The 27,261-nt window shown below is 44.6% G+C and overlaps 1 protein-coding gene across 1 annotated transcript; it reads right to left on the bottom strand.

Moving 5' to 3' along the window:
* Positions 1 to 402: 402 nt before the first annotated feature.
* PsGEF (Protostome-specific GEF) lies at positions 403 to 23,962 on the bottom strand. The gene is made up of 18 exons (XM_089592651.1): positions 23,669 to 23,962; positions 22,989 to 23,599; positions 22,467 to 22,914; positions 21,985 to 22,393; positions 18,209 to 18,452; positions 14,181 to 14,235; positions 12,123 to 12,464; positions 10,666 to 11,022; positions 8,235 to 8,653; positions 7,410 to 7,622; positions 6,869 to 7,082; positions 6,602 to 6,789; positions 4,781 to 4,952; positions 4,245 to 4,509; positions 3,539 to 3,725; positions 3,056 to 3,286; positions 2,212 to 2,557; positions 403 to 796 (listed from the first exon to the last, which is right to left on the bottom strand). The coding sequence occupies exons 1-18, from the start codon at positions 23,960 to 23,962 to the stop codon at positions 431 to 433; spliced, it is 5,361 nt and encodes a 1,786-aa protein (XP_089448777.1). The 3' UTR covers positions 403 to 430.
* Positions 23,963 to 27,261: the final 3,299 nt, after the last annotated feature.

Raw genomic sequence — 27,261 nt, 5'->3', positions numbered from 1 at the left:
AGCCAAGGAGCTTGATGCTCTGCTTGCGCAACCGCCACCTGTTCATGAAACTCGACTCGGCCACCTTCAGGTCCTCGAACTCGACCTTCTTCTTCGGTTTGTTGCTCGACTGTCTCTCCTGTCGGCGTTGCTCCTCGTCCCGGTCGGAGCTCTCCTCGGCCCTCATCGCCACCACCTCGAGTTCCCGCAGCCTCCTGGGAGTCAATTGTTGCGAGTCGTCCGGTGGTTCAACGGTGACCCGCCCTTGTTGCTGCTGGAGCCTGCGGTTGGCCTCCTCGTCGACGTCCGAGAGCTTGCGGTGGAGGTCGAGGATCTTCCTGCGGAAGTCGTGGTCGCCCCGGGTGAGCTCGGCGAGGACCCGGTCGCGCTCCCGTTCGAGGAGTTCGGCGGAGACGAGGGGCGGTATGGGGGCCGCTGGGGGAAACCGGCGTCACCACCAGCCGACCTGCTGGTACCTGCCGGGGCTGCTGCCGAGAGACACCGAGTCCTCTTCCTCGGGGAGGGGCTCGAGGCGGCGTCTGCCCTGCTGGTGGAACGAGTTGCGCCCCGAGCCGCCCGTCAGGAGTTGCTCCATGCTCAGCTCGGGCAGGGAGCACGTGCTGTCGTCCTCGCCCTCGCTGTCCCCGCCCTCCTCTTCCTCGTCGCCGTTATCTACCTCTTCCTCGTTATCCTCGCCCTCTTCGTCCTCCTCCTCCTCTTCCTCCTCGTCATCGTCGTTGTTTTGCCGGTGGCGACGATGATGGTGATGGTACGGGTGATGGTGGTGGTGGTGGTGAAGGTAGTGGCTCGTAGGTGGCTAATATTAGGGTCAGTCACGCTCGGGCTAGTGATTCTTTGCAAACAGAGGGCAAGCAAGTCTTTTGTCATGCAGTGGCGTGCGAAGCTTATATGCTATGTATATAATATGTACTTAATTTACCTTATGTACTTAATATATATAATAATACAAACATGTTGGAGGTATACTTAATATCGTTTATGATTAATTATTTATGCAATGTTGGTGTACGGGTGGATTTTTAACTATGCGTAGAAATAGCTCGCGAGGGATTCTCATCTCCATAAAACTGCCGATCAACTCTTATTGAGTTGGATTGATGAAAATTATTAATTTTTGCCTTGTTCACGAAAAAACATTGATTATTCCGATTCAGGGTTCTAAAATATTTAATTTTGCAATGAAACGGTAACAATTGAGCAGTATTCTTCAATCAATAGTAAAACATAATTGTTAATTTGATAATTTAATGCTTTATCAAACGTTTCAATCGATGATTGTCATTAATTGTCGTGGGCAGCGAAATTAAATTCATTCATTAAAAAACAAACAAAATTTTTATTTATCATTTGTTGTAATTAAGACATAAATTAAATTATGTTTTAAATAAAAAAAAAAAATAAATAATCAAGTATTTTTAATGAAAATTTTTTTTTTTTTTTTTTTTTTGGAGACGAATCTTTACAGCTTTGAATCAACGATATGACTTAATTATTTGTTTTTTATTCAAAAATAACTTTAAAACAACTATTGAAATTTATTTGAAGGCCAAAGAAAATTATAGAATTCAAATATTCATATACCTATACAATATCGATAAAAAAAAATTGTGTACAGTTAAAATAAAATACAAAAAAAAACATAAGAAAGAAAAAAAGCATCAAAGCAAAGGCTGTTTTCAAGCAAACCTGATGTGTGCAAAATTTTAATTCTACCATATATTATACATACAATACTTAGTACTTTGTTTCGCAAGGCGTATAAATTACTTACAAGTGACATACTGATAAAATAGTGATTTTACATTTCGCTACGTACAATTTTTTGAGAAATATCGATAAAATTTGCAAAATAAAAAATCCATGCCATATCGTGGTGAGAGAAATCGACGATTTCTCTATGCGAAAAAAAAAAAAAAAAAAAAATTGCACTTTTCCAGTTTCCATATGTACTGCTGGAAATTGCGAAGAATAAAAATCAAAATACAGCTTGGAAAAAAAACAAAAAAAAAAAAAAAAAACATTTCGTTCGCCCAATGGTTCGTCAACCCAAAAATAATTCCACTCGGAATCATCGAATACTTGATAAAAAACAAACCACAGGACGAAGCAAATTAAATAAAGCAGACCGAAACGAAGGCCAAAAAAAAAAACAAAAAGCTCTCGCGAGGCACGTTGTCATCCTCGACACCATACATACTCATGTATCCTTACCGGACTGCCCGTGAAACTCTCGTCGTCCGGTCCCCCGGAGGTCGGCGTGCCCCAAATGTCATCGCCAGAAGTACCCCCCGAGGTCGTGCCCTCCTCGTCTCCGTTGCTGTTGGGGTCCAGCGAGGAGCACTCGGTGCGCTCCGGCGGCACCGGCGCCTGCAGAAAGCAGCCCTCGTTGAAGTGCTCGAGTATCGACATCTTGCTCACAACGTAGCTGGTCGCCCGGAGCGACCAACCCCTCAAGCCCGACGGCGGCGACTCCACGCCCGACTCCTCCTCCCCCAATTGCTCCTCCAGATCGTCGTCCTGGTCCAAACTGCTCAGCGTGCCGTACCTCCGCAGCGCTCTGACAATTATTATTAAGCACCATTACTTACTACGTCTATTGGTGTACCACGAAGTAAGGGTGATTCTTTTTTTGGGCATAGTTACATTCACTAGAACAATAGTATAGAATACAGCTACAAAATTAAATACCATTGTGCTCCCGTGGTATGAGTGTGGGCACGTATTTTTGGCAACCTCGGAAAAACGTTTTGTTCGTATTCGGCGAGTTTCAATGAATAATTTGGGTAAAATATGGAACAACTGGTATACTGGTAAGAAAATATACGTTAAGTTTTATCGAAAAAGTAATTGTTTAGTATCACTACCCGATTTATCTATGTTTTAAGAATGTCTAATGGAATAATCAGCCAAACGACCGAGTACTGGAACGTCGACTTTAGGAGCGATTCATAAAGAAAAAAAAAAAAAAAAGTATAACCGTTATGTGAAAAAAAAAGAAATTCCTTTGAACTATATTTAAAAAAAATCAGGAGATAGAAGGGGGGGACAAAGAAACCTGTATGGTGGATCGCCGTCGCAGTCGAGGTCGTCCTCGCTTCCGTCCTCGTTGGTGCCATCGGCCGAGTAGCTCCTGCCGGGGCTGTCGTGGAGGCCGGCGTTTTTCAAGCCGCCCCGATGCCTGAAGCAGAGATCCGGCGTCGGCGGCATCACCGATATCTTGGGCGGCAGGGGCGAGAAGGGGTCGCGCGCCGGTGGCGTCGGACACCCGGACCTGCGGCGCATATTACTACGTTTCGATAAAACAGACGATTCGGTTCTTCAGTTCGGCTCTGCGCCCCGTGTGTATTTACGTATGGTTATTGGGGCTTTTATACTTTTTATGGTTTAAAGAATATCTACAAAAAAAAAAAAAAAAAAGGAAAAAGGAAAAAGATAACTTAGAAACAACAGAGAGAGAGAGCGGCGGGAGCTAGAAATAGACGAAGAAGAAGAAGAAGATTTAGTTGTTTAACAGCCACGAGGTGGTGGGAAAATGTACCTGTGACACTTTCTACACATGTTTATCGAGTTTATTACGCTGGAGGGCAGTGGCGGCGAGGGCGCGTCTCTCGGTTGGATGGCCACCCCGTTTTTTTTCGCGGGTTTGCTGTTTGACTTTACCGTGCTGATGCTGGCGCTCGACGCGCTGCTCTGCTGCTCCGCGTCCGAATTCCCCATCGTGCTCTCTTCTGCTGCTGAAAGTCAGGAAATTACAGCAATTACGTCACCGATCCCTTTGAACAATATCCTTTATTCGACTTTTGAAACGGAAGATTGTTTTTTCTTTCTCGTAAGTAGGATTGGGGTGGAGTTTACTAATTATACGGTAAATTTGCTGTGACGCGTTATTTTAGCTTTTGTTAGGCTTTATCGAGAATCACGTGTTTTTTTTTGTTTTTCTTTTTCGCATGTGACTAGTTTAAAAAAAATAGTTTTCGAGTAAAAAAAAAAGAGAAAATCTGCAGTTACAAAAAAAACAATTCATTCAAACGAACATTAATGAGAATATTCCAAAAAATTAATTTAGCCAGAAATAAATGAAAAATTAATTAGGTGTAAAATGAAAAATTGACCATTTTTGTAAAGGTACATAAAAAGAAAGAGAGATTTTCCGATGGGTGTGTAAGTGGATGTTTTACGTAAAATCACCCAATGGAATATTAAAACGGGGATAATTCAACGTTCAGGTATTGAAAGTGTCCGACCTTCCGACAGGTCGCGAGTAGAAGAGTTGGACTCCTTGGGCGTCCTCGCGGCGAGTTCCTCGGGCGTCCACTCCTCGATGAGCGCCTCCTGGTCTGGGGGTGGTATCTGGTGGGAGTTGCGCACCCACTGGGCCAGATGATGGTTGCCGTCCTCGTCACCTTCGGCGTCCACCACGTCTCGAGTCGGTCGCTCGGCCTCAAGGCTATTGTCACCCGATCTCTGGTGCTGATGCTCCTCCGCGAGCTGCTGCGTCGATCTGTAGATCTATACGAACACGGGTCCATTGAGTTACAATTTTATTTTATTTTTGCACCATTTATTCTATTTTTCAGTGATAACGTTTGACAAACATGTGGTTTTTTTTTTTCCAACCGGGGCAAATATAATTTATTCTTTTGATATCAAAGTAAAGTTTTTGTATTATTAAATGTACGCTATTTTGTTCTCGTTACGCGTGTGGCAATTAGTAATGGCAACTTATATAAGCTTAATAGCTATATTATTTTTATAAAAAATTACATAGAAATTCAATGACCTCTGGACTACCCGTGATTTCGCGTTGCTGTTGATTGTTGGAGTGAGTAGTGTTGGCCACGTGGTAATCGATGACTGTGGTCGGGCTGTCGTCGTCGGGACTGTCAAGGCCCAACGGACCGGACGCACCCCCGTAGCCGGTATTTACGTAGATTCTGTAATATACCAGATTTCTGGTGGGCGGGTTTCGACCGCTTTACTTATTACTGCCTCTGCTCTTTGCTCTATATTATTTTTTTTTGACTGACGTCCATTGTGTGTAAATAATTTTATTTTTTCATTTATTTACTCATACCAAAGGCTTTTTACTCATTCTGTTGCAGCAACCGTCACTTTCCCGTCGTACTTTACTTTTCTACTACTTTTTTTGTTTCACATGCGTTTTCTTTTAACAAACACAATGCAACTTTTTTTTTTTTTTTCTTTTCTTCTTGTTACTTGTAATATTTTAAATGACATGCTTACAGCGTGCTGTGGTTATAGTTTAATTTTTTGTGTGTTCGATGCGCGGTGTGAGTGCGTGTGTAATTCCTTTAATTACCCTTTTTGGCTCAGGTATCGTAAGAAGAGTCGAGAGTTAACCAAAGTGAGTGGCTGATTATTTCTTTTTCTTTTTTTATTAAAAAAATCAAATCTATGATCATTTGATTTTTATTTATCTTACAGTACATTTTTAAGGCTACAATGTCATTTCGTGTTATTTTCAGCAGAATAAATTAATTTTTAAACATATCCGTGTTCATTGTCAACAAAATATTTTCATTAAAATTTTTCAACAAATTTAGCCATATCAACAAACGTCTTACATTTTATAACGCTATATAATCTTTCGTTAAAAAATCTCTTTAGTGCGTATATTATAAAATTGTTTATCCATACCATTTATAAATCATGCAAACAAACTATCACCTTTAGACTAAAACTATTACACATTAAATATGAAACGTAATATTAATATCATGTATCACTTAAAGCTTAAAAAAAAAATTTGAATCTTACGTATATAAAATTAACTTTTTGTGCGTATATAACAATCATATATATATATACTTTAATCACAACTGATAAGTTTTTTTATAACATTGAAACTCTAACTTATTAATCTTATATGACTTTCGATCAATAAGAGGTACAACATATTGAGATCAATTAATGTACGAATATTCGGTCTCGGTATACGCGCCACGTTGATCAGAACTTTTATTGGTATGTAAGCATTGATAGCAATAAATATTGACAGTGTAGTTTTCGATACAGTTAGGTGCATCGGTAAAGCTATTCTAGTAATTTGAAATTGTCTATAATTATTATGAAGCATTAAATGAGACTATGTCTGTGCAGTAATGATAAAACCTATAAAATTTGCTTTCCCGAAAAATCACGGACGCGTACACGAAGACCAACAGTGTTTCAGTGTATAACTAACTCTAAGATAAAAAATTTACTCGAAATACGCTAGCTATAGAATAAAAAAATGAAATAAAATAAATAAAAACAAAAATGACAGTCTATATAAGTAAATAAAAATCAGATGCCTTGCAACGACTTAATTTACAACATGGATGCAAAATTCAGCGCGTGTGTGTGTGTCCTTACAATAATATGATGTAATAGCAATTCTACGTGTCAGTAGCGAGTGACGGTAATAATAATAACAACATAACAGCAGTGTCAGCATTGCTAACCACCTCCGTCTTCTAACAGTCATCTACAAAAAAAAGAAAATCAATAATGCAAGCAAAAGATGTAATAAAAAAAAAAAAAAAATATATAGGATAATACGGTTTTGTACGAGCGACATAGTCGGTGGTGTTAAATTTACATTTGCCGCTGGAGAAGGTTGTGCCAGACGGCCTTGAGCTCGGGACTGGGCGCCCGTAGGATGAGCACTCGCCGCCTGGGCCTACCGTGGGGACTGCACCCACCGCCTACCCCGACTCCACCGCCCGTACCCCCGCACTGGACGATCTCCGTCGAGCCCGACATTTGCCCGTCCCCGGGCGTGCTCGGCTGTATACACCCGTAACGCATTATACTCCAACCACTGTCTTATACATGTATATATATGTGTAGGGAGTATGAATATTACCTGGGTCGTGACTTGGAGCCGGAACTCGGTGGGCCGTTTGCGTATCGTGAAACACGCCTCGGCTATGCAGGCCAGCCGTAGCGGCTCCTCCGTGACGAAGAGGACCCGGTCGCGGGAGATGCGCGCGAACACGAGCAGATCCGACAGTAGGAGAGCCCACGTGGGCTGCAGCCTCCCACGGCCCTCGACTTTGGCCAACGCGCCGCCGAACAACCTTTTTGGGAACAATGGACTTTTAATCCCCGCACCCTACGTATCTGTATATCTATGCGCGATTGGCGTCGATAAACCCCCCCCCCTCTCTCCTTTTTTTTCTCCTCTCTCGCGCAAAAGCGAAAAAGGTACAAAGGAACCACTTAAGGGAAAAAGCCCGTGCTAAGCTCCGCGATTAACCGCTCTCATGGGTGTGGGGAGGATATATATATTTGCTCCCAGTAGCCGAGTACAATTTCCAATAATGGATGTATATAATATGCGTACTCTTTCTTTTCGGGGTCGTTTGTTTATTGTTGCGTAATGAAATGACAGTATATAACATTACCATTGTCTGCCGGGGACGGCGAGGGTGAAGGGCTTGCAGCGGGCAAAGACAAGCCGGGACTCGACCTCCTGGAGGCTGAGGAGTGGCCGGCCGGTGTCGCGCGGTGGTTCCATCATGGCGGCGTTGGCTGTCGCCTCGCGGTAGCCCTGGGCCAAGTCGCGGACCGGCTGGCAGTTGCGTGGACACGCTTGGCACAGCAGCCTCGTCATCTCTCTGCGCGTGCGTTTTTATATTTTACTCTCTATTTTTCAAACCCTTTCCCCCCACATAGTATACATAGGTACGTTATTTGAGGAGTTACTAGGGGGAGTTTTTTTTCCATCGATTATTATTATCAAAAAAAAATTCATCAAGTGTGGAAAATGAATAGCTCCGTCGATAGAGCATAGTGGGGCAGCATAACCAAGAGTAGGGTTCGAGACCCGAGTGACCCTTGGGACAATGATAATAAATCTTCTGTATGGAGTAAATACCATAGAATACCAATAGAATGGTAATTTGGTATACTGTTTGGTTGTCTAGAAACTTTTTACTATTTTTGAACAATGATTTTTCATGTTTAGAAGAGTAATTTTTATTGCAAGCACAGTGATTTTTACTGTTTGTACAATAGAAATTACTGTCCAGCAATGAAATGGTAAACATTAGGTTGGCCAAAGTAAAAATTCCCAGTGTACAACTCAAATGTCTCCCAAATTCTTCATTTCCGACGACATGGACTCCAACGCGGCGCCCAATTGAAATATCAGAGATTTTCATTCCAGCAACGGAATGATCAACCGTAGGTGGGGGAGAAAAAAAAAAAAAAAAAAAAAAAAGAATCACCTGTAGTGGTCGAGCGGCTGTAGGAGGACGCCTGTGAGGTCGGGTTTGCGCCTCCTGGGCACCGCGGGCTCGCACACGATCTTGGCAAAGGCGGCGTTTTTCCGCAGAGCGACCAGCAAGCAGCACGCCCTCTGCAGCCCACTCAGGTAGCGCCGGTAGGTGGCGGTGATGCGGGGCACGCGGCACAGGTAACTGTCGACGCCACTGCCCTCGTCCAACAGCTCCTCGGACAGCTTGAGCAGCTCGTCGAGGTTCTGGAAGAGGATCAGGTAGTCCGAGGCCGCGAGGACGTCGCGGTGCTCCGTCAGTGGGACCATGAAGCGCGTCTGCCCGTTTTTCAGGCACGACCAGTGACGCGCCTCGCGGACGCCGAGCTCCTCCTCCGGGGACGCGTCCGCCGACAGGCTCGGGAATGGCTGCTGAGGGACATTTTTTTTTTTTTTTTTTTTTTTTTTTTTTTTTTAACAATACCAGCATATCTATTGGTAGTAAGAAGCACGGGCCGTTGGTTTCACTTGAACAAAATCGATGGTGAAAAAAAAACGTGCGAGGAATAATGATGAACGGTGCGGAGGAAGTGTGGGTACGGGGGGGTGTGATGTGGGGTTGAAATAAAAAAACATAAAAACAGCGGTGTAGGTTTAAAACAAAATTTGTTGCCAACAAATAAAGCCAAGTTTACAGAACAAAATATCATCTCGCTTTTTCTCGCATAATATATATATATATACTGTACACGCACATATACAAATACAACGCACAGACACGTGGTCACGAATTTACACACATCGACGTTCAACACAGTCACGTACATAACACGTAATAAAAAATAATAAACGCATTAATTATGTATAATAACGCTGGATGATGGAAAAAAAAAAATAATAATAATAATTTTGCTAAATTTAAGCGATAGCTAAATAATGACGATAATAATTAAATAACTAGTAGTAATAAGCTCTTGCTCGCGCGAATAATCGCATGACATGGGTACATTAACGTGAAGCAAAAATAATAATAATAGTGCGATGATAAACGTAAATTGGAGTCAAATCAAAAGGGTAAGGGTTGATTTTTCTTTTTTTTTTTTCTTTTTTTTACAACACACCCGACAATCATTGGCTTTTGCTTGTATGGTCCTTGATTTTTTTTTCCCCCAAAAAGATTATCATCAACAAATAATGGCTGATATTTACGAGCTAATTTACAGCTTTCAGCTTAAGCACTCCACGATGGCTAATGAAAGCGTATATAATTTTTTTTTTATATATGATTTTACAATCATATACAAGCGTATCTTTTTTTTTGTATTTTCTGAAAGAAATACGTTATTGCTAGAAAAAAAAAATTGCCTAATCGTCAAACAAAGCTAATAATTATAACATAAAACTAGTTAGCTGCCTTTTTGTACAAAACCACGTACACAGTTTACGCAAATTATTAACTATGACTCAAAAAAGCCTGGATAATATTGTAAAGTAGAAAACAATATTTAACCATTGGCAAAACTTAATGAATTAATCAACTTAAATTATAAATGCTATCTATGATTTTTTTTCTAAATGACCGATTCCTCAACGATTAATCAATATTTCATGAAATAAATAATAATCATTAAATTAAAATAATTTTAAAATTAACAATCCATCGAAGAGAAAATTGTCACTACCATAATTGAAAAGTGTATTATGGAAAAAAAAAAAAAGATTAAACTACTTATTGTCAGACAATAAATTTCCATTCAAATAAAATTTTTTTAATTACTATGGTAAAATATTTTTACCGTCTATTCTACCCTCGATCACAGAAATTGTGTGAAAACCTTGTTTTGCCCAAGTTATGGCAGCATTTCAATCAAAAATTTATTAAAAAGAATTTCGTAACTATTCCAATTTGTTATTCTTCTTTTATAATAAATTAATGGCTCTTGGATTCATTACACTACTTCAAGGCCACTTGATTCATTTTCAGGCTCGAATTCTCATAATGAACAACCAAGTCTCTAACAGCACACTTTCCAACCATCTAATCCAAAAAATATTTGAAAATTCTGTTTTAAAGTACATTAATTTTTGTCTACAGTTACGTATACGTTGTTTTCAATTGTCTCTTTGGTAAAGTTAAATATAATATGTCCGTTGCGTGAAACAAAAAAAAAAAAAAAAAAAAAAAAAAAAAATTAATAAATAAAAAACATAAATCGCTAAACATACAAATTAAACGTATAATCAGACCATAGTTAACTTTAACAAGAATAAATTGAAAATAATAAAATCGTAATAATATTATCGTCAGTTCGTATCACCGGTAGCGTTAACATCTCGCGCGAATAGTCTTGGGAATGAGAGCGAATGGAAAAAAAAAGGGGGAAAAAAAGACACAGACCCCCCTGGACGTGCGACAAATATCAGACGAGCACGCCCGTACCGACCTCTGCTGTGAATGCGATCGTGGGATGAGTGACAACGGGAGCCCCGCCGAGCGCAGTTGGCGGCAACAAAGCCGGTGGCGCCTGCAAAACAGCGTTGGCCGAGCTCTGCCGGTGCGACGCGGTGCTGGTGACGGCGTGACCGTGCACGCCCCGCCGGTAGACCTCGAGCACCAGTTGGCTCGTCGCCGCCTGGATCAGCTCGAGGATGTCGTCCCGGGGCTGTGTGACCACGTTCGACGACTCCACGAAGACCACGTAGTCCCCGGGTCGGAGGCCGGAGCGCTCCGCTGGACTGCCCGGGTCCACGCGCTCCACTCGTGGTGGCCTGCCCCACGACAGGGAGAAGCCCCATGGCACCTGTTTTTTTACATTTTTTTTATGAATCATTAGTTACCTCGTTTCGATCCATTGCGTTTTGGCGTTGTTTTTTGGGCCATTCGTTACGTGGCTGGTAACGAAGAAGTAAGTATATTTAATAGGTCGTTTCAACAAACCAACCATCGCTCAATCATCGATCAGAGTAATATCGAAATTGGCCCAATTATCCGATGCATCGATCAATTCCAAATAATTACATGCATGGCTCTGAATTACTAAATTCAGTTTTCAACTGTTTAATTGTGCCTTTCGGATAATAAATTTTAATATCAATCGAATAGATGCATTTATACGCTCAATCGGGTAGATATTCAAGAAGCTCGCGTGCATCATGTATTATTTAAATTAAGAGATTAATTTATTATGAATGGAATTAAATCATATCAGTTTAAAAATCACGAGTATTGAAAGCTTCCGTGTGACGTATTTTATTTCTGGTTCTTCTAAGCTTGTTTTTTTCAATCCCACCAACACTGAGGACTCTTTTTTAAATCAAATTACTAACTGCGTGCTCAGTCGTTGACAATTTAACGAAGAAACTAAATCGATTATCTCAAACTTCTTTACTTGTAAAATCTTAAACTGCGCGGCTTATTTAAAAATACTCAAAGTACAACAAGTTAGGAGCGACATTTACACAATGGCAACGCACAGAAAACTTGGAATCTGTTTTATTTTATGAAATAAAATACTTCTCTTTTATAATATTGCATCAACAATTTTGTTCATACACTTGAAAAATTTAAAGAATATCCGAAAAACTATTAATAGTTTTCACTTAGTGAATATATACAAGCATTGAATTTCCAATACGTATTTTACTTTGAAATTATATGCATGATTATTTCATGTGCCACGAGCGTACCATCCAGAATCTTTTTTAAGTAAAAAAAGAAAGAAAAAAAAATTGTACTCGATATTTCTATTAAAATTCGAAACGACTGCTACTATAAAATGGTGAGAAAACACACGATCTGGTTAAAAAAACCTCAGTCTTATACTGTATAAAATCGATCTAAAGACGTAGTTTGGGGGAAAAAGAAAAAGAAAAAGAAAAAAAAAGCAAATCCTAAACCCACCTGATTGGCGTTACCAGCCGACCTGACGAGCCGCCTCGTAACGGTGCAAGGCGTCCTACCGCCCCTGGCCGTGAACCCGGGATGCAACGGCAGACCCGTGAGCGGATCGAGCGGCTCGAGTTCCAAGTGCCTCAGATAGGTGAGATCGTCCGTGGGGCCCGAGGCGCTGCCGTTGTTGTTATCTGTTACGATAGACTCGGCGCCGTCCCTGTTCGACAGCGGCGGCGAGACGACCGAGCCCCGACCACCTCCCACCGCATCCTGCTGCTGCATGCCGTAGATCGCGGGTGCTGAGCTCGTGTTTCGTCCCGAGCCAGCTTCCAGAGGATGCCATGTCGCTTCCTGTTTTTTTTTTTTTTTTTTCAATTTTATTTTTCTTACTTTTACACTATACATACGTCTCACACACATACATAGGTACTTTCTATCTCTCTAAATTTGATATAGTGAGAATTTCACTATTTGCGTAAGTGAACAAGATTTTCACTGGCCAAATAGTTAAAAAGTAAGGTCGTTTATTCGCGCCCAGTACGTTTCAATTCTAAATATCCAATTGATGAGGATCCAAGTACAACAACCCGTACACGTTATTTCAAGTAATTCCAACAATAAGTTTACCAACTAATTTAAACAGTGAAATGTTAACTTGGTACAGAAATAGTGATTATTTAGTGTTTCACAGTGAATATTCACTAGTTCAAATAAGTATATACAACTTTGAAACAATGGCATCCAATGTTTCGCTGTTAAAATAATGTATGCATGCACTATTTTGAAAAAAAGTTCGTATACATGTGATTATTTAAAATTTAGAGAGTAAGTATATAGAGACAAACAAGAAATGTTTACCTTGCAGGGCAGATCATCGCAAAGCCGTTTGGTATAAGCCGTTTACGAAATAAAAAGTGTATATACTCGCGACTCGACAACCGATACTTTCCATATTCGTTTATCGCTTAACGAGATCAAAGCGATACACGTATATATACGTTCGTTATACGTAAGGATACGGAACAACCGTGCAGTAAGGCGATTATTGGCAATGTGAGAGAGAAAAAAAAAAGGGGGGGGGGAGTGAATATACGCGCGTCGAAATTCAAAGGATCATGAAGATCCTGAGCAGGACCCCGGCCACGAGGAAGGCCATGCAGTATATCGCGACGACAATCATCGCGACGGTTTCACATGGCGAGGCGTCGAACACGAATCCTCGGCCCCCGGGGAAAGAGCTGCCCGAGCAGAGGCGGAAACGCAACTGGCGTTGGTCGCGGGGCTGCGGCAAAACGCGCTCTCCTCCGCGTTCGTGATGTGTACACACGTATATACATGCAGCGACGACGGGGCGGAAGGGCGAGAGGGTGGAGTGGTGTATAGGCCGCGGGTCGCCGCGGAGCGTGCAAATCCGCTTAGCCTTGACCGTGGCCGCCTTGATCGGGCGAAGTCTTACGATTCGACCTGACGTGCGTGCGATGTTGTAAACGCCCCGGAAAAGGGGGACGGGGGTGACAATAAGTGCCCCCGAAGAGAGAGAGAGAGAGAAAGAGAAAAAAACAAACAACCCTTGGTGCGTGCTGATTATTTCCGAGAGTTGCACCTGTGCACGCGACAAAGAGTGACTTTGGCTAACTTTTCTTCCCCCCTTCCCTGCCTAAGATTTCGTAATAAACGGAAGAGTTGGTTAAAATCACGTCATTGGCGGAGGAAATTTTCACTCAACGTCCAGCTCAATTATTTACTTCCGAAAGCTCTCTCTCTCTCTTGTAAACTTACAAAACGCTCGGCTATACATTTTAAACTAAAAATCCCGGGATTAATCTCGAAAGCCAGTGGCGTGCGGGGCATGGACGGGGTAATCAAGTTTACAAGAAAATGTGTAACTTGGGGATTACAGCTGCCTCGTCGTTTTCTTTTGGCGAAGGACGAGGATATCCCAATGTTGATGGGCAAAAAAAGCTCCGGGGACTGCACGCGGGGTCATTTGCATATACGGCTAATGCGAACAAGCTCGAGCAAACATACATGTACACCCACACGTGTACGTATAGGAAAAAAACTCACCTTGTCCTGCGAAAGGGGCAGCGGCAGCGTCATGCAGCCCAACAGCTCGCTGCGCCTGGAAAAGAGAAAAAAGAAAAAAAAAATTGATTAAAACGGAAGAAAAAGTGGTACGGAGAATGATAATGAAATTTAGAACGGAAAAAACTCGCGAAAGCTCTAGCGCGCGCGAGTTCACGTCACGCGAGTGAGGCCGATACGTATATGTATGGGTGGGTGGAGGTGTGTGCCGCTTCATGGAAATGGGTGCGGATTTAGGTGGAGCCATTAGAGGATTACTGTAGGTCTCGATTACAGGGTGGTTTCGGGAGGGTGCGGATGACGTTTCTGGTTGGATAATTTTCGGGCGATATCTGAGATTCGAATGGGTTTGACGATTGTGTCTCGGGGTTTTTTGATTGGGTGTACCGTTGTGGGCTCTGTTGACTGGATTGGGTCGATTGATCCAGCACTCCTTTCAGTATCAAAATTAATATTACAAAAAAATTATGCCAACGTCACTAATTATTACTATTTTTTTTTCCACTCCACAATGATTAAGGTGGTTGGAGTTTGATTTTTAATCTATTTTGTCATTGATCTTTCATGTTGATTCGATGATACCTCATTTTTGAAACATAAAAAAATTGGGTGAGAAACTATCGTTAATGTGTGCCGAGCGATAGTTTCTTTTTATTGCTTTACCATTTTCACTGGTATGTTTATTTTATACATATGGATTGAATAGTTTGAATTTTTTTTTTTGTTACAAAAATAAACACAACGGCATTTTTGTTTTTCTAATCATTTAAAAATCAAACACCAGTCGATAAAAATGAACTTGATGAAATTAAAGTAAATAAACCGAGCTGCTTTAAAAATGACCATCAAAACATTATTGTTACTGTGAATATTTTTTTTTGTAGTAACAAAATGTGCCTTTATTTGCGCCAAGATGACAATTATAAATAAACACATAAGAGCTTTTATTCCAAGCTCACCAAACAATTTCAATCAAACCATTGTACACCTCCTCATCACTCTACCCGTGAAATATTAAAAAAAAACTCCATGCATAATAAATCGGCTTTCATTCCAATGGCCAAATAAACCCTTTTTTTCGTGAAAAATTCAAGACCACCGAGTAAGAAGAAACAGATTTCCCGGGCTCCAAGCCGCGAATATCACGAGCCAAAAAAAAAGAAATCTCCGGTTGGCTGGGCGCTGACTGTAATATAATACGTATACCAAGAGAGAAAAATAGCATCAGCACGTGGCGCCAGTCGTGTGCGCAAACTCCGCGAGAATCGATTCCCCTCCCAGCCCCCCCCCCCAACCACCCACGAAAGCTTTCACGCTGTGCTTCCGCAAGACGAGCTTTATATACTGTTACGGTCTCGGTGCGAACTATTGATATCTTAGGCACACCGTGTGTGACGATATATATCCTTAAAATTGGGTCGTTATGTCTTTTCGAACTGATAAGTTACTCGGTACCGTGTGCATGTTATTTTAGTCCCTAAGACGTGTCGTTCCAAAATTGCCGCAATTTTCCAAGTACACGTACATACGTTGTATCGATTTTTTACCTACAAGCATACACAGCCAATGGAATGTATCATACGTTATTTTTTTTTTTTTTATGCTCCACGTGTAATTTGTGGGTCAAAAAAAAAAAAAAAAAAAAAAAAAAGAGTACAAGGACGCTAAGGGATAATAAACGGTGATTCCATCCATCGAAAATCACCCTTATACGTATGAAGGTCCGAGGACAATAATTGCTCGTACATCTATTGTGAACCAAAAAATGTAAAACACTCGGGCGTATAAATCGTTCGTTTCAAGGATGCACATCGGCCACGATAACGCCGCAGTTAGCGTTCCACGGCCCCTTTATCGCCCAATAAAGATGGGATGAAAATCCGATACTATACATGTCCCGAGCCTGTTTTTCGAGGCTCAATAAAGAAAAAATAACCACCTCGAGTTATAATCCCATTTTCTTCCTCGCGTGGATCACCGTCGCTTGTAACATTAACGCGGAGCAAGCGGCTGATGAAGTACCCGATCGACCGATTCATCAACCCGATGAACAGGTATATTTCCACCTGTATAGCGCGCGGAAAAATCGATCGGCCGTAAATATAGATACCAAAGCTACACCAACGAGTACCGACGGCAGCTACGCTATTGCTACACACTTTGAGGTATCGAAAACAAAAAACAAAAAAAACTATCCAATCCAAACTAAAACACCTTTCGCCCCCCCAATGTATAACGAAAATTCGATTGCACCAGCGGACAAAAACAGCGCGGTATGTATTCGCAATCGAGCAATTGACTGCCGGTCCCCCCCGGGGGCCAAGTGCAAAATGAAAAAGGAAACACGATAATCTCCGCGGTAATGAACAAACATATATATACGTACACTTTGCGCCCTCGGCGTTTGGCTAACTTCCGCGCCAGCATCGAGGGGACAATCCGGGGAACAACAGCACGGAAAAAAAAAAAAAAAAAAAATTCAATCCCCTCGCGCTAACGGAGCTTCATTTGCAGTCGTATCGAGTCTCGTATGGCTGTGAACTTCCGATACCACGCACCGACGCGGTCGAACGGACACTGGCGCTATACGAGTGTATGTCCATACGTATAGTGTGCAACGACACAGTGGCCAAAGGGGTGAGGAACATACACGTACATTGTTGCCGGAGTAGTACAGCCACACCGAGTAAGAACCGTATATACGTAGAGGTATTATATATGCACACAATAGTACGCGAGGAAGCGCGTCGCGTATGCGTATGGACGTAGACGGGCGCGGCCACACACGCGGGTATACTATTATCGTTAAGTGCTACTGCGTTGTATATATATATATATAAATATAGGCGATCGCGACGTCAGGAAGAGACGGCGATGATCGCGTTGCGCGCATCCTTGGCCGACTCGTGCACATATTGTGTATACAGATCGATATATAGCTCGATCCTTTGAGTTTTGCTCTTTGCATACCACACGTGTAAGTGTGTGTTGGACGACGCATATTTATGGGGTGGCTTTACGTACCATAAACCGGCTCCTCGTGTGCAGGATTTTCGTACAAGCGAAGGTAACGCAGCACAGTTTTTTTTTTTTTTTTTTTTGCTCCGAATTAGCGGAATGTCGGCCGTGGCGAGCCAACTGCTCTTCTTTCTTTGTTGCGCTGACTTTTCGGGAACGCGGTGGTCCCCCTCGAGAGTTTAAGCTTTGGTAAGTCTTTTCACGATGCAAGGAAACAGCGAAATTGTGAGCGTATCATTTTAGCATTCACTTGTTTTCTTTTTTTTTTTTTTTTCCTTTTGCAAAACTGTACGTTTTTCCGCTGCAGCTCCGAGTTGTAAATTTTTTAGGACACGAGACGGTACGAAAAAAAAAAAATGGGAGGGACCAGCGGCTTTGCCGGAGCTTCCGGAGTGAAATTTTTAATCCACCAGCAGTGTGAGTACGCGGGTGAAGTTGTTTTTCTTTTTCGGGCAAGTGTCGGGTGCGCGCAAAGCGACCTCGTAACCTGGATGTTATTATTACCTTTGAATCAAGTGAAAAAGAAATCTTCACGTAATTGTGTATGAAATTTGCACTCGAGTGGACATTTTGTGCCATTAATAACGCGAATTTAAAATATGTTGCGGTCGAGTGCTTAATTGGTACTCTTTGCACGTAAGGACCACTAGGGACCAAGCGGTTGTAGGGAAAAACAAAAGAAACAAAATAAAAAAAAGCTTCGCAATTGATGTTTCAATCCAAAGAAAGTTTCACACCCTTTGGTCCGTACGTAATTGCGAAAATTATTTCCTCTCGGAAACGGCGAAAAGTTTAGTACACTCATAGTCTTGAGTTTGGATTAATTGTCCATCAGATACGCGTGTACACAGAAACAAGCGCCTTTCGGTTAATTGCGAATGCAACTCTCTCCAACTTTTCTTTGCGGAAGTAACGCGTCCAACTTGAGCAACACAGTAGCTACTCGAGCTCTTTTCAGTTGAAAAAAAAAAAAGAAGAAAAAGTAAACTCACCTTGCCCTGCGGTCGCGGTGCCAGACGGCGATGTCGAGCGAGACCTGCCTGGCCGCGCAGTGGTTGTCGTAAGCCGGTGGACAAGGCAAGACGAGGCTCTCGTTGAACACGGGGTTCGGAGTGGCGCGATGCACCGCCGTGCGTTTGACGCAGCCCTCGCCGCTCCGTGGGTCCTTTATGCTCGCCTTGACGTATGCGTTGATCGGACCCTCGTAGGCGCGACGCAGATCCCGGCACCTTATCACTGCACACCACAAAAAACAACGACACACCGATAAAATCAGCACTGTCTTTTCACTTTATTCGTCATCACCCTTGCGTCTTGAGCGTTATTATTTTGGATGTGCGGGAGTTGCGTATTATGTTCCATTTCACGTGTCCAGTCGCACGTAAAAGTTACTCTCTGTTTACCTTATTTTGTTCTGTAGGCGTGTCTATGAGTATTGTTATTGTAACCACGTTGGTCAAGTGGTAGACAAACTCGGGATTTCAGTCGTCGTCTATAATGTATAATGTAAAATAAAAAAAAATTAAAAAAAAACATGCACGATAGAACGTGTAGGTGGAACTATATTTTTCGTTTTTTATAGCGCAACGATCATCGAGTAACGTAACGAATCGCCACGCGTTTCTACCTCCCTTTTCCCCTCTGCTCGACGCAAAATCCATGCACGATTGGACTGCAATAAACAGAATTTGGTCGTATAAACACACACACACACACAGTACTGCGCCATCGGAACCGTGTAAAAGGGAGCCCTACCCCTTTCCGTCCCTCCGTCCGTTAACAATCGATGGATCTACTTTACATAACGTCGATTTCCAAGCGGAGCCTACAGTTTTTGAACAATCCCGTCGGCCATGTGCTCGAAAATCAAATTTCCTTTTTTTTTTTTTTTTTTTTTCGACACAACGCAGCCCCGGCTTGGTGCGGTTGATGTGATTACGTAAATATGCGCCGCTGACCGATAACGTATACAACTCGTTACCTAATCGTCGATCGTTGGGGATATTTGTTCTTTCATTTTGTCTCGACGTAAACAAAAAAAAAATAAATAAAATAAAAATAAAAAAAAAACTATGAATAGGAAAGCCCGTCTGAGCGCACACTGACTCGTACTACTTGTTTTTTCGCTCGCTCAACTTTAACCATGCCCCTTCATATTGTTGTAGTGTTGCATTGTCCCGATGTATACCTATTGTTCTTTCAAACGTGAGATACAAAAGGTTGAGTCAACGAATCAAATTCTAAAAGTCCACTCGGAGGGGCAGACCAGTCTATCATTTCAACGACAATCCCCCATCGGACGCGCTATTATAGGACTAAAACGTTTTTTTTTTTTTTCGCGCCCCATCTCGAGCATACACGTCCCGTCTGGCGTGCACTATACAGTACACACTACTCGAAAATACACAGATAAGCCCGCGAGCTCAATTTCTCTTTCGCCCGCAAAGGGCCACTTGACACGTTATCGTTCGCTACGTGTGAGCTATACGCGCGAAGAGGGGGGCAAATTTAGCTGATCTGTCACAGCCTCGTCTACGTCGTTTGAAGCGCGCACGTGCTACTTTCATTTTTTTTTTTTTTTTTTTTTCGTCACAACCAGGTACCACAAAAAAAGCTACTCGAGAGCTGCAGTAATTTCAAAGAGGGCATCCGGAGAGAGGAATCTGGCAAGTGGAGAAGCTGTTAAGCTCATTTTATTGCCATCCCGTCCAAAGAGGGGACACGTTGCAAGTGTCGTTCGGGCGATTTCATTACTCTCGGGGGACGCGAGTGCTTACAGTATTCTGACCAACTTTTCATTGCTTACTGGAACCTTTGACCGGGACCCAGTGGCAAAGGAGTGAAAATAGGAATACGCAGCAAAGGCAACAAGCTGTACAAATAACACGTTCACACGGGCGATCGAGAAAGAAAGAAAAAAAAAAAAATACACCAAGGCAGCTTCTAGCAGAGGGAAGCATCGGCAGAGGGAAAAGGGAGACGAGAGCTCTCTCTCTCTCTTCTCCTTGAGCTGCTTCTTCTTCTCCCTTCTTGCAGCGGCAGCACAATTTCGTGCGCCCACACACACACACACTCCGCGAGTACTCTACTCTGCTATTTTTATACATACACGTGCGTATGTGTGTAGATGCATACGTGTACACAGGGGTTAAAACAAGCGGAGCCCACTAACCGAGAAACCGAGGCTTGTACGCGCACTTTACGCGACAGAAGCACTCACGGACGGAGCGGTATCTCCGCGGTGGACGGACGGCCGCCACCGATCTGGCCACCTACACGCCTCGGGACTCTCTGCTCTCGGAACTGCACAGTTGCGCACTGGTAAATATACCTAAACCCCCGCGTTCCACACTTTTGCCTTTACGCTCGGTATATCCGTGTGCTCCCACGAGGGTGTACAGGTATAGAGCACTGTATACCAACTGGCGGAGAAAGAGGAGAGGACTCGGCACGAGCGCATGTCCGCGCACCGACGCTCGCAGGGATGTAGCTCCGAGCTGGCTGGGCCTCCTCCTCCTCCCCCCTTGTTCTCCAACCGCTACGCTATATCGATCGATATGGGAATGAGGGGACGAAGAGCGGGAGGGATGCAGCTCCCGCTGATGCTGAAGCTATAATATACTCGCGGCTGCTCCAGTGCTGAATGGGATCTTGCAAGTGGAGCCGATGTATGTATATTTTTTTTTTTTGCAACAACCCGCGTTTAGAAAGCAATATCGTGTCAAATTAAGTAAAACTAAACGTAAAATAAATAAGAGCTGGCTGATTGATCAAAGTCCCGAGTCAACGGCAGTTATGTACGTCGTGGACGGGCTGACCAAACTCGATTCGTACTACTCGAAGCGGAGGAAAGTTTTCTTTTATAACCGTATGGGGAGAATAAAAATTATACTCTGTGTGTTTGTTCGCCCATAATGGTACACACGAGAGTTTAAGAATACCACGTGAAAGCTAAATTTATCGTTCCCCAACGCCAGGTGTTTTTTTTTTTTTCCCTCAAAGCGCGGGGTATTATTTTATATGTACATGCCTGTAGGCACGTTAATTTTAATGCTTTGCACGATTGAAGAGACTTAATCAATGGCTATATGTAGATGGAAGGAGGTGGGGATAAATGTAAATGGACGAACGAACGAGTGAGCTTAGAAACCGGGGGGGGGGGAGAGGGGAAAGGGGAGTCTGGACGGACGGAAACAAGACGAATGGATTTTCGAGGTGTACACGTAGAGGATGCGCGTTTTAAGATACGACAATGGCCGAGGAGTCGCGAAACTGGTAAGGAATCTCGCGAAAGGGTTCTTTTTTTTTCAAGCAGTCCCTCTAGCTCCTTTTGGGGGGGGGGCATACGGAGGTATGAGGGCCATTGTCGTGCAAATATGCTAATCGCGTCTAAGGCATGTTAATTTACGGGCGCGCGTTTAATGTATGTGAGCACGCTCGTACGTTGGCAGTTGAGGGGAAAAGAGATTTTGCACGAAGGAGTATAGACCCAAAACGCTTGGAGCAACAGCGATGAGCGTATTGCGCCGCGAGGGTAGTTTTTGGCGCAGTGGAGCTTGGTGTTTTTGGAACCAAAAAATCCACGGGGTCTAGCTGTTTTAGATCGGTCGGTGTACACTGTAGGGGGGCGTTTGTTGCAGTCTGTTTCTTTGTCAATCGGATGGGTGTGTAAAGTAGGTACATCTTCCTCGATCGGAGGGGCACATCCAAAAAATATATTCGACACAAGGTGATGGTAAAAAAAAGAAGAAAAAAAACAATTACTCACCCCTAATGTGTATCCGATCGTTCTGGGCGAAGCAGGCGATTTCGATCGAGCCCCTGCTGTTGCTGCCACCACCGCTGCCATTGCCACCAGATCCAGCGAGGCAATTGCTGGCGTTGCTGCACCTCGATGACGAGCCGGAGTACTCGGCACTGGGGCACGGCGTCTCGGGACTGTACTTGAGGCAGCGTCGCACCGTAGCGACGAGGGGCGCCTCGGGGGTACATATAGCCGAGGTCGTCGTCATCGACGTGGCGAACGAGTCCAGCAGCGAGGACTTTAAACTGTCCGTGTCCCAGGTACTCGTGCTCATAATCGCCTCTCGACGCCTACGGTTCCCCTCCGGCACGGGGTCCCGAAGCTCCGCTGACATCGGGGCGTCCGTGAGGCTATGGTGAGCGGCACGCAAGTTCTAGGAGAAACAAAGACAGATATATGATTTACCATCCTCGAGCGTAGATCGTAAAAAGGTAAAAGGTCCCTACCGTCTCTGGGTCAGTCGCGTCCTCGTCGTCCTCGCGTCTGGGTCTCTTGCCCTGGACCGCCTCCGACTTTGCCGTGCCGTCCTTGTCCCTAGCCTGTCGTTTCCTGCGAATGCCACGTTGGCGCCTCAAAGGAAACTCCCCGGTGGCGAGCTTCGCGTCCGAGCTGCCCTGCCAGGATAGTGGCGACGGGTTCTCCAGGAGCTGGCTGGCCGAGGACACGCTACTGTCGTTGTGCGCCGCCTTGCTCTCGTCCAGCTCCATCGCCAGGGTGACGTTTGCGGCTGGGCCCTCGTCTATCGTCTCGTAGATGTGCTCCTCCTCCTCCGGTTCGCTTCGAGCACCCGAGCCGAGCACCTTTCGCCGCTCTGCCGAGTCCCCGAGAAGGATCTCTGCCACGCTCTTGGCCCCCGAGGTGTTTGCCTCCCGCTTCCTGCCCAAAGACCAATCCCTATAGTAGATCAAAGTTACACCATGCCAATTGATGGACAGGGGGGGGGGGATAAAGCAACAACAACAACGTACTCGCTGACGGTCCCCGGAAGAGCAGTGTCGTTCTCCTCGGCCGGGTTAGCGTCGAGCTTGAGACTCAAGAGTTTCCCAGCCAGGGGCGTTTGCCTCGCGTCCTCGAGTTCTCCGTCTACGCACCGCTCGGCTCCCGTGGCGCTGTGATGGGGTGTTTTGATCCTGGCGTGGAGCCTTGTTATTCTTGCGAGCTTGGGCGGGAGACAGGGCGTACAGTGGCGCCGCCTCTCCTCGTTCCTCAGGGCGTACCTGCGGCTGTTGTGGGCGAAGGGCAGAGATTCGAACTCTATGATGTCCTCGGGGCTGGTGGCCATGCTGATCTGTTGGAAAAAGTCGGACACGTGCGACTGGAATTTGTTGGGCTGTTGCTGGGCGGGGAAGATGGCGCCACTCGCGCCGCCACAACCGCGTGGGGGCAGCATGGTTTGAGGATCCGTGGGCAGGGTGACGCTGTTGCTGCAGCTAACGGGGTAGCGCGCGCGGCTCGGTATGAGCGGCCCGATGTCCGTGTCGACCCTCGGCGTGCTCTGGTAGAAGCTCTCGACGACCACCGGTGAGCTGCTGTTGCGCTGGGACAGCCGCTTGCCCGACCGACTGCTGGGCTTCGTGGCCTGCGATTCGGCGATGCTCGATTTATTTTTGCCTCTCAAATGGACGAGAGGGAAACGGACGACGCTTACCTGGAAGTAGCCCCGGAGGTCGCTTCCCTGGCTGCGGCACCTCTTGCGCTTGGCGGGGGTGCGCTTGACACCGGGGGTCGATCGTCTGTTGGGGCGCGTCGAGGTGCTCGGGTTGTTGGTTGTGGGGTCGTTGGGGTTGCCGGGGCGCGACAGCGATGCCCGCGAGCTGCTCGATCCGGCCGGTGGCGTGTTGGACAGGTCACGGAACGGCCGGCGGGTCGTTTTGCCACCACCCGGGCCGTGGGGTGTCGAGCTCGCCGTCGACAACGATCGGGACACCGTCCACTTTAGCATTTCTGAAAAAAATATCCATTTTATTTTGTTTCATTTGCTCTTGGTTCATACGTATTTTTGTTTTTTATTGCACAAGTAAAATACATCACAGTAGCGTTAATAAATGTTTCGAGAACATTTTATAAAAAAAGAGTAACGGCAACAGTGCACTTTAATCGCGTATTTTCGACACACTTGGAGTTACTTTACGAGGATGATTTTTTAGCACAAAAGACAAACAGGATCAAGTATTTGGGAGGGGGGGGGGGATTTTATTCCACCACAAGGATGGAAGGGATGGCACAAGCTCCCGAGTCGAAGATCTGGAAAACAAACACACCGGCGCCCGAAAAGTTTTGAAATTTCTTCAGTGAGCATTACGTACACGCATCAGAGCACAATCCTTTTTTTTTTTTTTTGTCATTTAAAACTGAAATCCTGAGAATTCCCACGGAAGAACGTTACCGTGCCATTGCCCAATTAATCTTCCCAAGTAATGATAGTAAAAACGACTCGATGAGCACACCCTCGCGCTCAATCCGAATCGAGGAAAAAGTCGCATCGACCGCAAACCTCGAATTACTTCCTCCTCCTCTTTGTAACTCTCTCTTCCTCTAATACACAAAGGAGTGAGAAAAAACGCAAGAAGCGTCGAGTGGCATCCGTTCCAACGGCGACAAAGTCGTCAAAAAGCCAGTGCAGGGAGACACGTACATGAGTTGTGGAAGGTGGCGAACAAGACGCTGCACAAGAGACAGATGGGGGAGGAAGATATATAAAAAAAAAAAAAAAAAAAGAAAAGAGGCGCGGACGGAAGAAGAACAACGACCTCGCGAGCCTACATGCATGCGCCTATATTTTGCCGTGTCTGCCTCGCGTGCGGTGCATCACGAACAACGGCGAGTTTTTTTCTTTCTTGGCCCCTCTCTCCTCTTTTTTCCGTCTTTTGCGTGTTCGTGTAAGGGCAACCCACACCCCCGCTTGCGTTTGAGAGAAACTCGGTCAAGTTGCGTGTCCGCGAGTAGGTGTAGCGTAACGTATTCCTCCTACGCGTCTGTCGCGTCCTTTTTTTTCTTCTTCGTCTTCTATCTCTTGACTCCGGAGTGACCGGTAATTATTGCCAGCACGTGACGAGATATAGCGTGGGACGGCAAAAACAACAGGAAAAGAGAAACTACATGTAGCATATAGATATAGTGGTTAAGACTGCACCGCCAGACGACAACAGTGGATTGCACCTGCCGCGGCATACGGGAAACAGAAGAGAGAGAGAGAGAGAAAAAGCAACGAAACAGGTGAACCACCCGCCTCTTTAATACCCATGTACGGGTACCCATAACAAAACACCAGAGAGCATATATGTATATACACGTATACCCCCTTATGCACCACATTATATATATATTATGTCGTACGTGCAGTGTATATACGTATAAGGAGTGGCGTTTGCGTCTATGTGTATATGACGTACAATTTACGGACTGGCGTTTGACGTGTTCCCCGTCACTCGGCGACTTGGCACCTCCGTGTCTTTTACCCTCGCCAAGAACGTAAAGGTCATGCGTGCCGTGTATTAAACACACCGGCGTCTTGTCTCCCCCGACCCTTGAGCCAATGGTGTGCCATTATCAACAACGATGCACTTGTTCCACACTCCCGCATGACCGAGCAAACGCCCCGGCGATTCCCCCCATAATATCATCGTCTTTTACGCCCCGGTTCCTTCGCCATGTGCTTGCGGCTTTTTCTCTTAATACGTACAATCGAAGCGAAAGTTCGACCGATCCCTGCACGTGTATATTATGACGAGGGATCGGTAATGCTTGGATGGCCGGGTCGAGGGTCTCGGGTTTATTTTAGCTCTCGTGTAGGTAAACTCGACCCTTTCTCCCTCCCGATCCCGAAGGTTTTGATTAAAAACGGGGGTGGGGGACTATACATCCTATCAATGCGTGTAGACGAATAGAATTATGACATCAGCAGTGTATACCGATCAATGTAAAATTGATACATACGAGGTATAGTGCAAAAGGTGATGGCGATAAGCGGCATCTTCGTGTTGGCCGGCAGTTTAGGTGTAACGTATGGCCTTTGAATTTCCAAAACTACACGTGTACACTCGGTTGACTTCGGGGTGGGGGCACACGCGCGTGGAGTGACTCTCGTTTTCTCGGGTGGGCCGGGGGTCGGTTAACGTCTTTCACGCTTCATAAAGCCCGGAGGTAATCCGTTCCCTCGTGCGTTGCGTGCACGTTTCACGGGCATATATAGGCACCGGCTGTGGATTGAGCGATTATCATTCTTGCCTGTACCACGTTGGATTTCGGGAAATATGGTAAATGAGGATTTTATGGAGGGTAATGGCTTTTTCTTTGTTTTATTTGCGATGAGTATAGGCTTACATCCATAGACAACGTCTTTGCTTTGGCAAACTTGATTCGGTGAATTTACAAAATCACGACCGAGAGTTACAGGTGACTTTATTTTAAAAGTACCACTCGACCGAAGGCATTATATCAGATCACGAATACTTTATTTTATCGAAATACTTCTTGGCAAGGGGGGGGGGGGTGAGTAAAGGGAGACGTCGGCTATACAGTAAAATTGTGCGACTCTCGCGGGCGCGAGGCAAAAAGGTATAACGTACCGATTTACCCCTCGCGCACCCGAATTCACAGAGGTGGCAAAAATATGTATACACACACACGCTCGAATTTCGCGTACCTACAAATACCACACCCGAGAACACGGGAGAGAGAGGGATATGAGAAATCAATTCCCATAGGCGTGCAAGAGGTGTATACGCGTATGCGTGTACCTACAAATAGGAGCTGAAAGAAGAAGGAATCTCCCCGCGCGGAGGTTCAAAAGAAATCAGGCCTACCCTCCGAGTTAAGTCGCTCGAGTTGCGAAAAATAAAAATCGCACGAGAGAGAGAGAGGGTTGTAACCTTGGGAATATCTTTTTTTTCTCTCTTCGTCTCGGTCTCCTTTCTTTTCTTTCTTTTTTTTTTTTTTTTAGCGCAATTTTTACCCCACCGGTAGCGAGTGTACACGCAACAACGACAGCAGGTTTTAACTTTTAACGGTTCCTTTTTTCCCGGGGAGGGAAGCCAGTGCTCGCTTATATATACGCGCGTTATTGTCAGGTCGAGGGTTCGTATAAAAATGCCGCTAATTTGCATAAACGCGGCCGGGCTATATACACATATACTTTTCGTTGCCAAGGAGACTTGTGTGTTGTGTCTGTCCCTCTGATGATGTGTACACGGGTGTCTTGTCTCTTGTTTATACATGTATACCCTCGCACACCACCGCGGT

This window comes from Copidosoma floridanum, unplaced genomic scaffold, assembly GCF_036245765.1.
Source record: "Copidosoma floridanum isolate Cflo_tuat_1 unplaced genomic scaffold, Cflo_Japanese_pri ptg000019l, whole genome shotgun sequence".
Lineage (NCBI taxonomy): Eukaryota > Metazoa > Arthropoda > Insecta > Hymenoptera > Encyrtidae > Copidosoma > Copidosoma floridanum.
The sequence above is the reverse complement of the archived record's forward strand: the minus strand, read 5'-3'. Positions and strand labels throughout refer to the sequence as shown.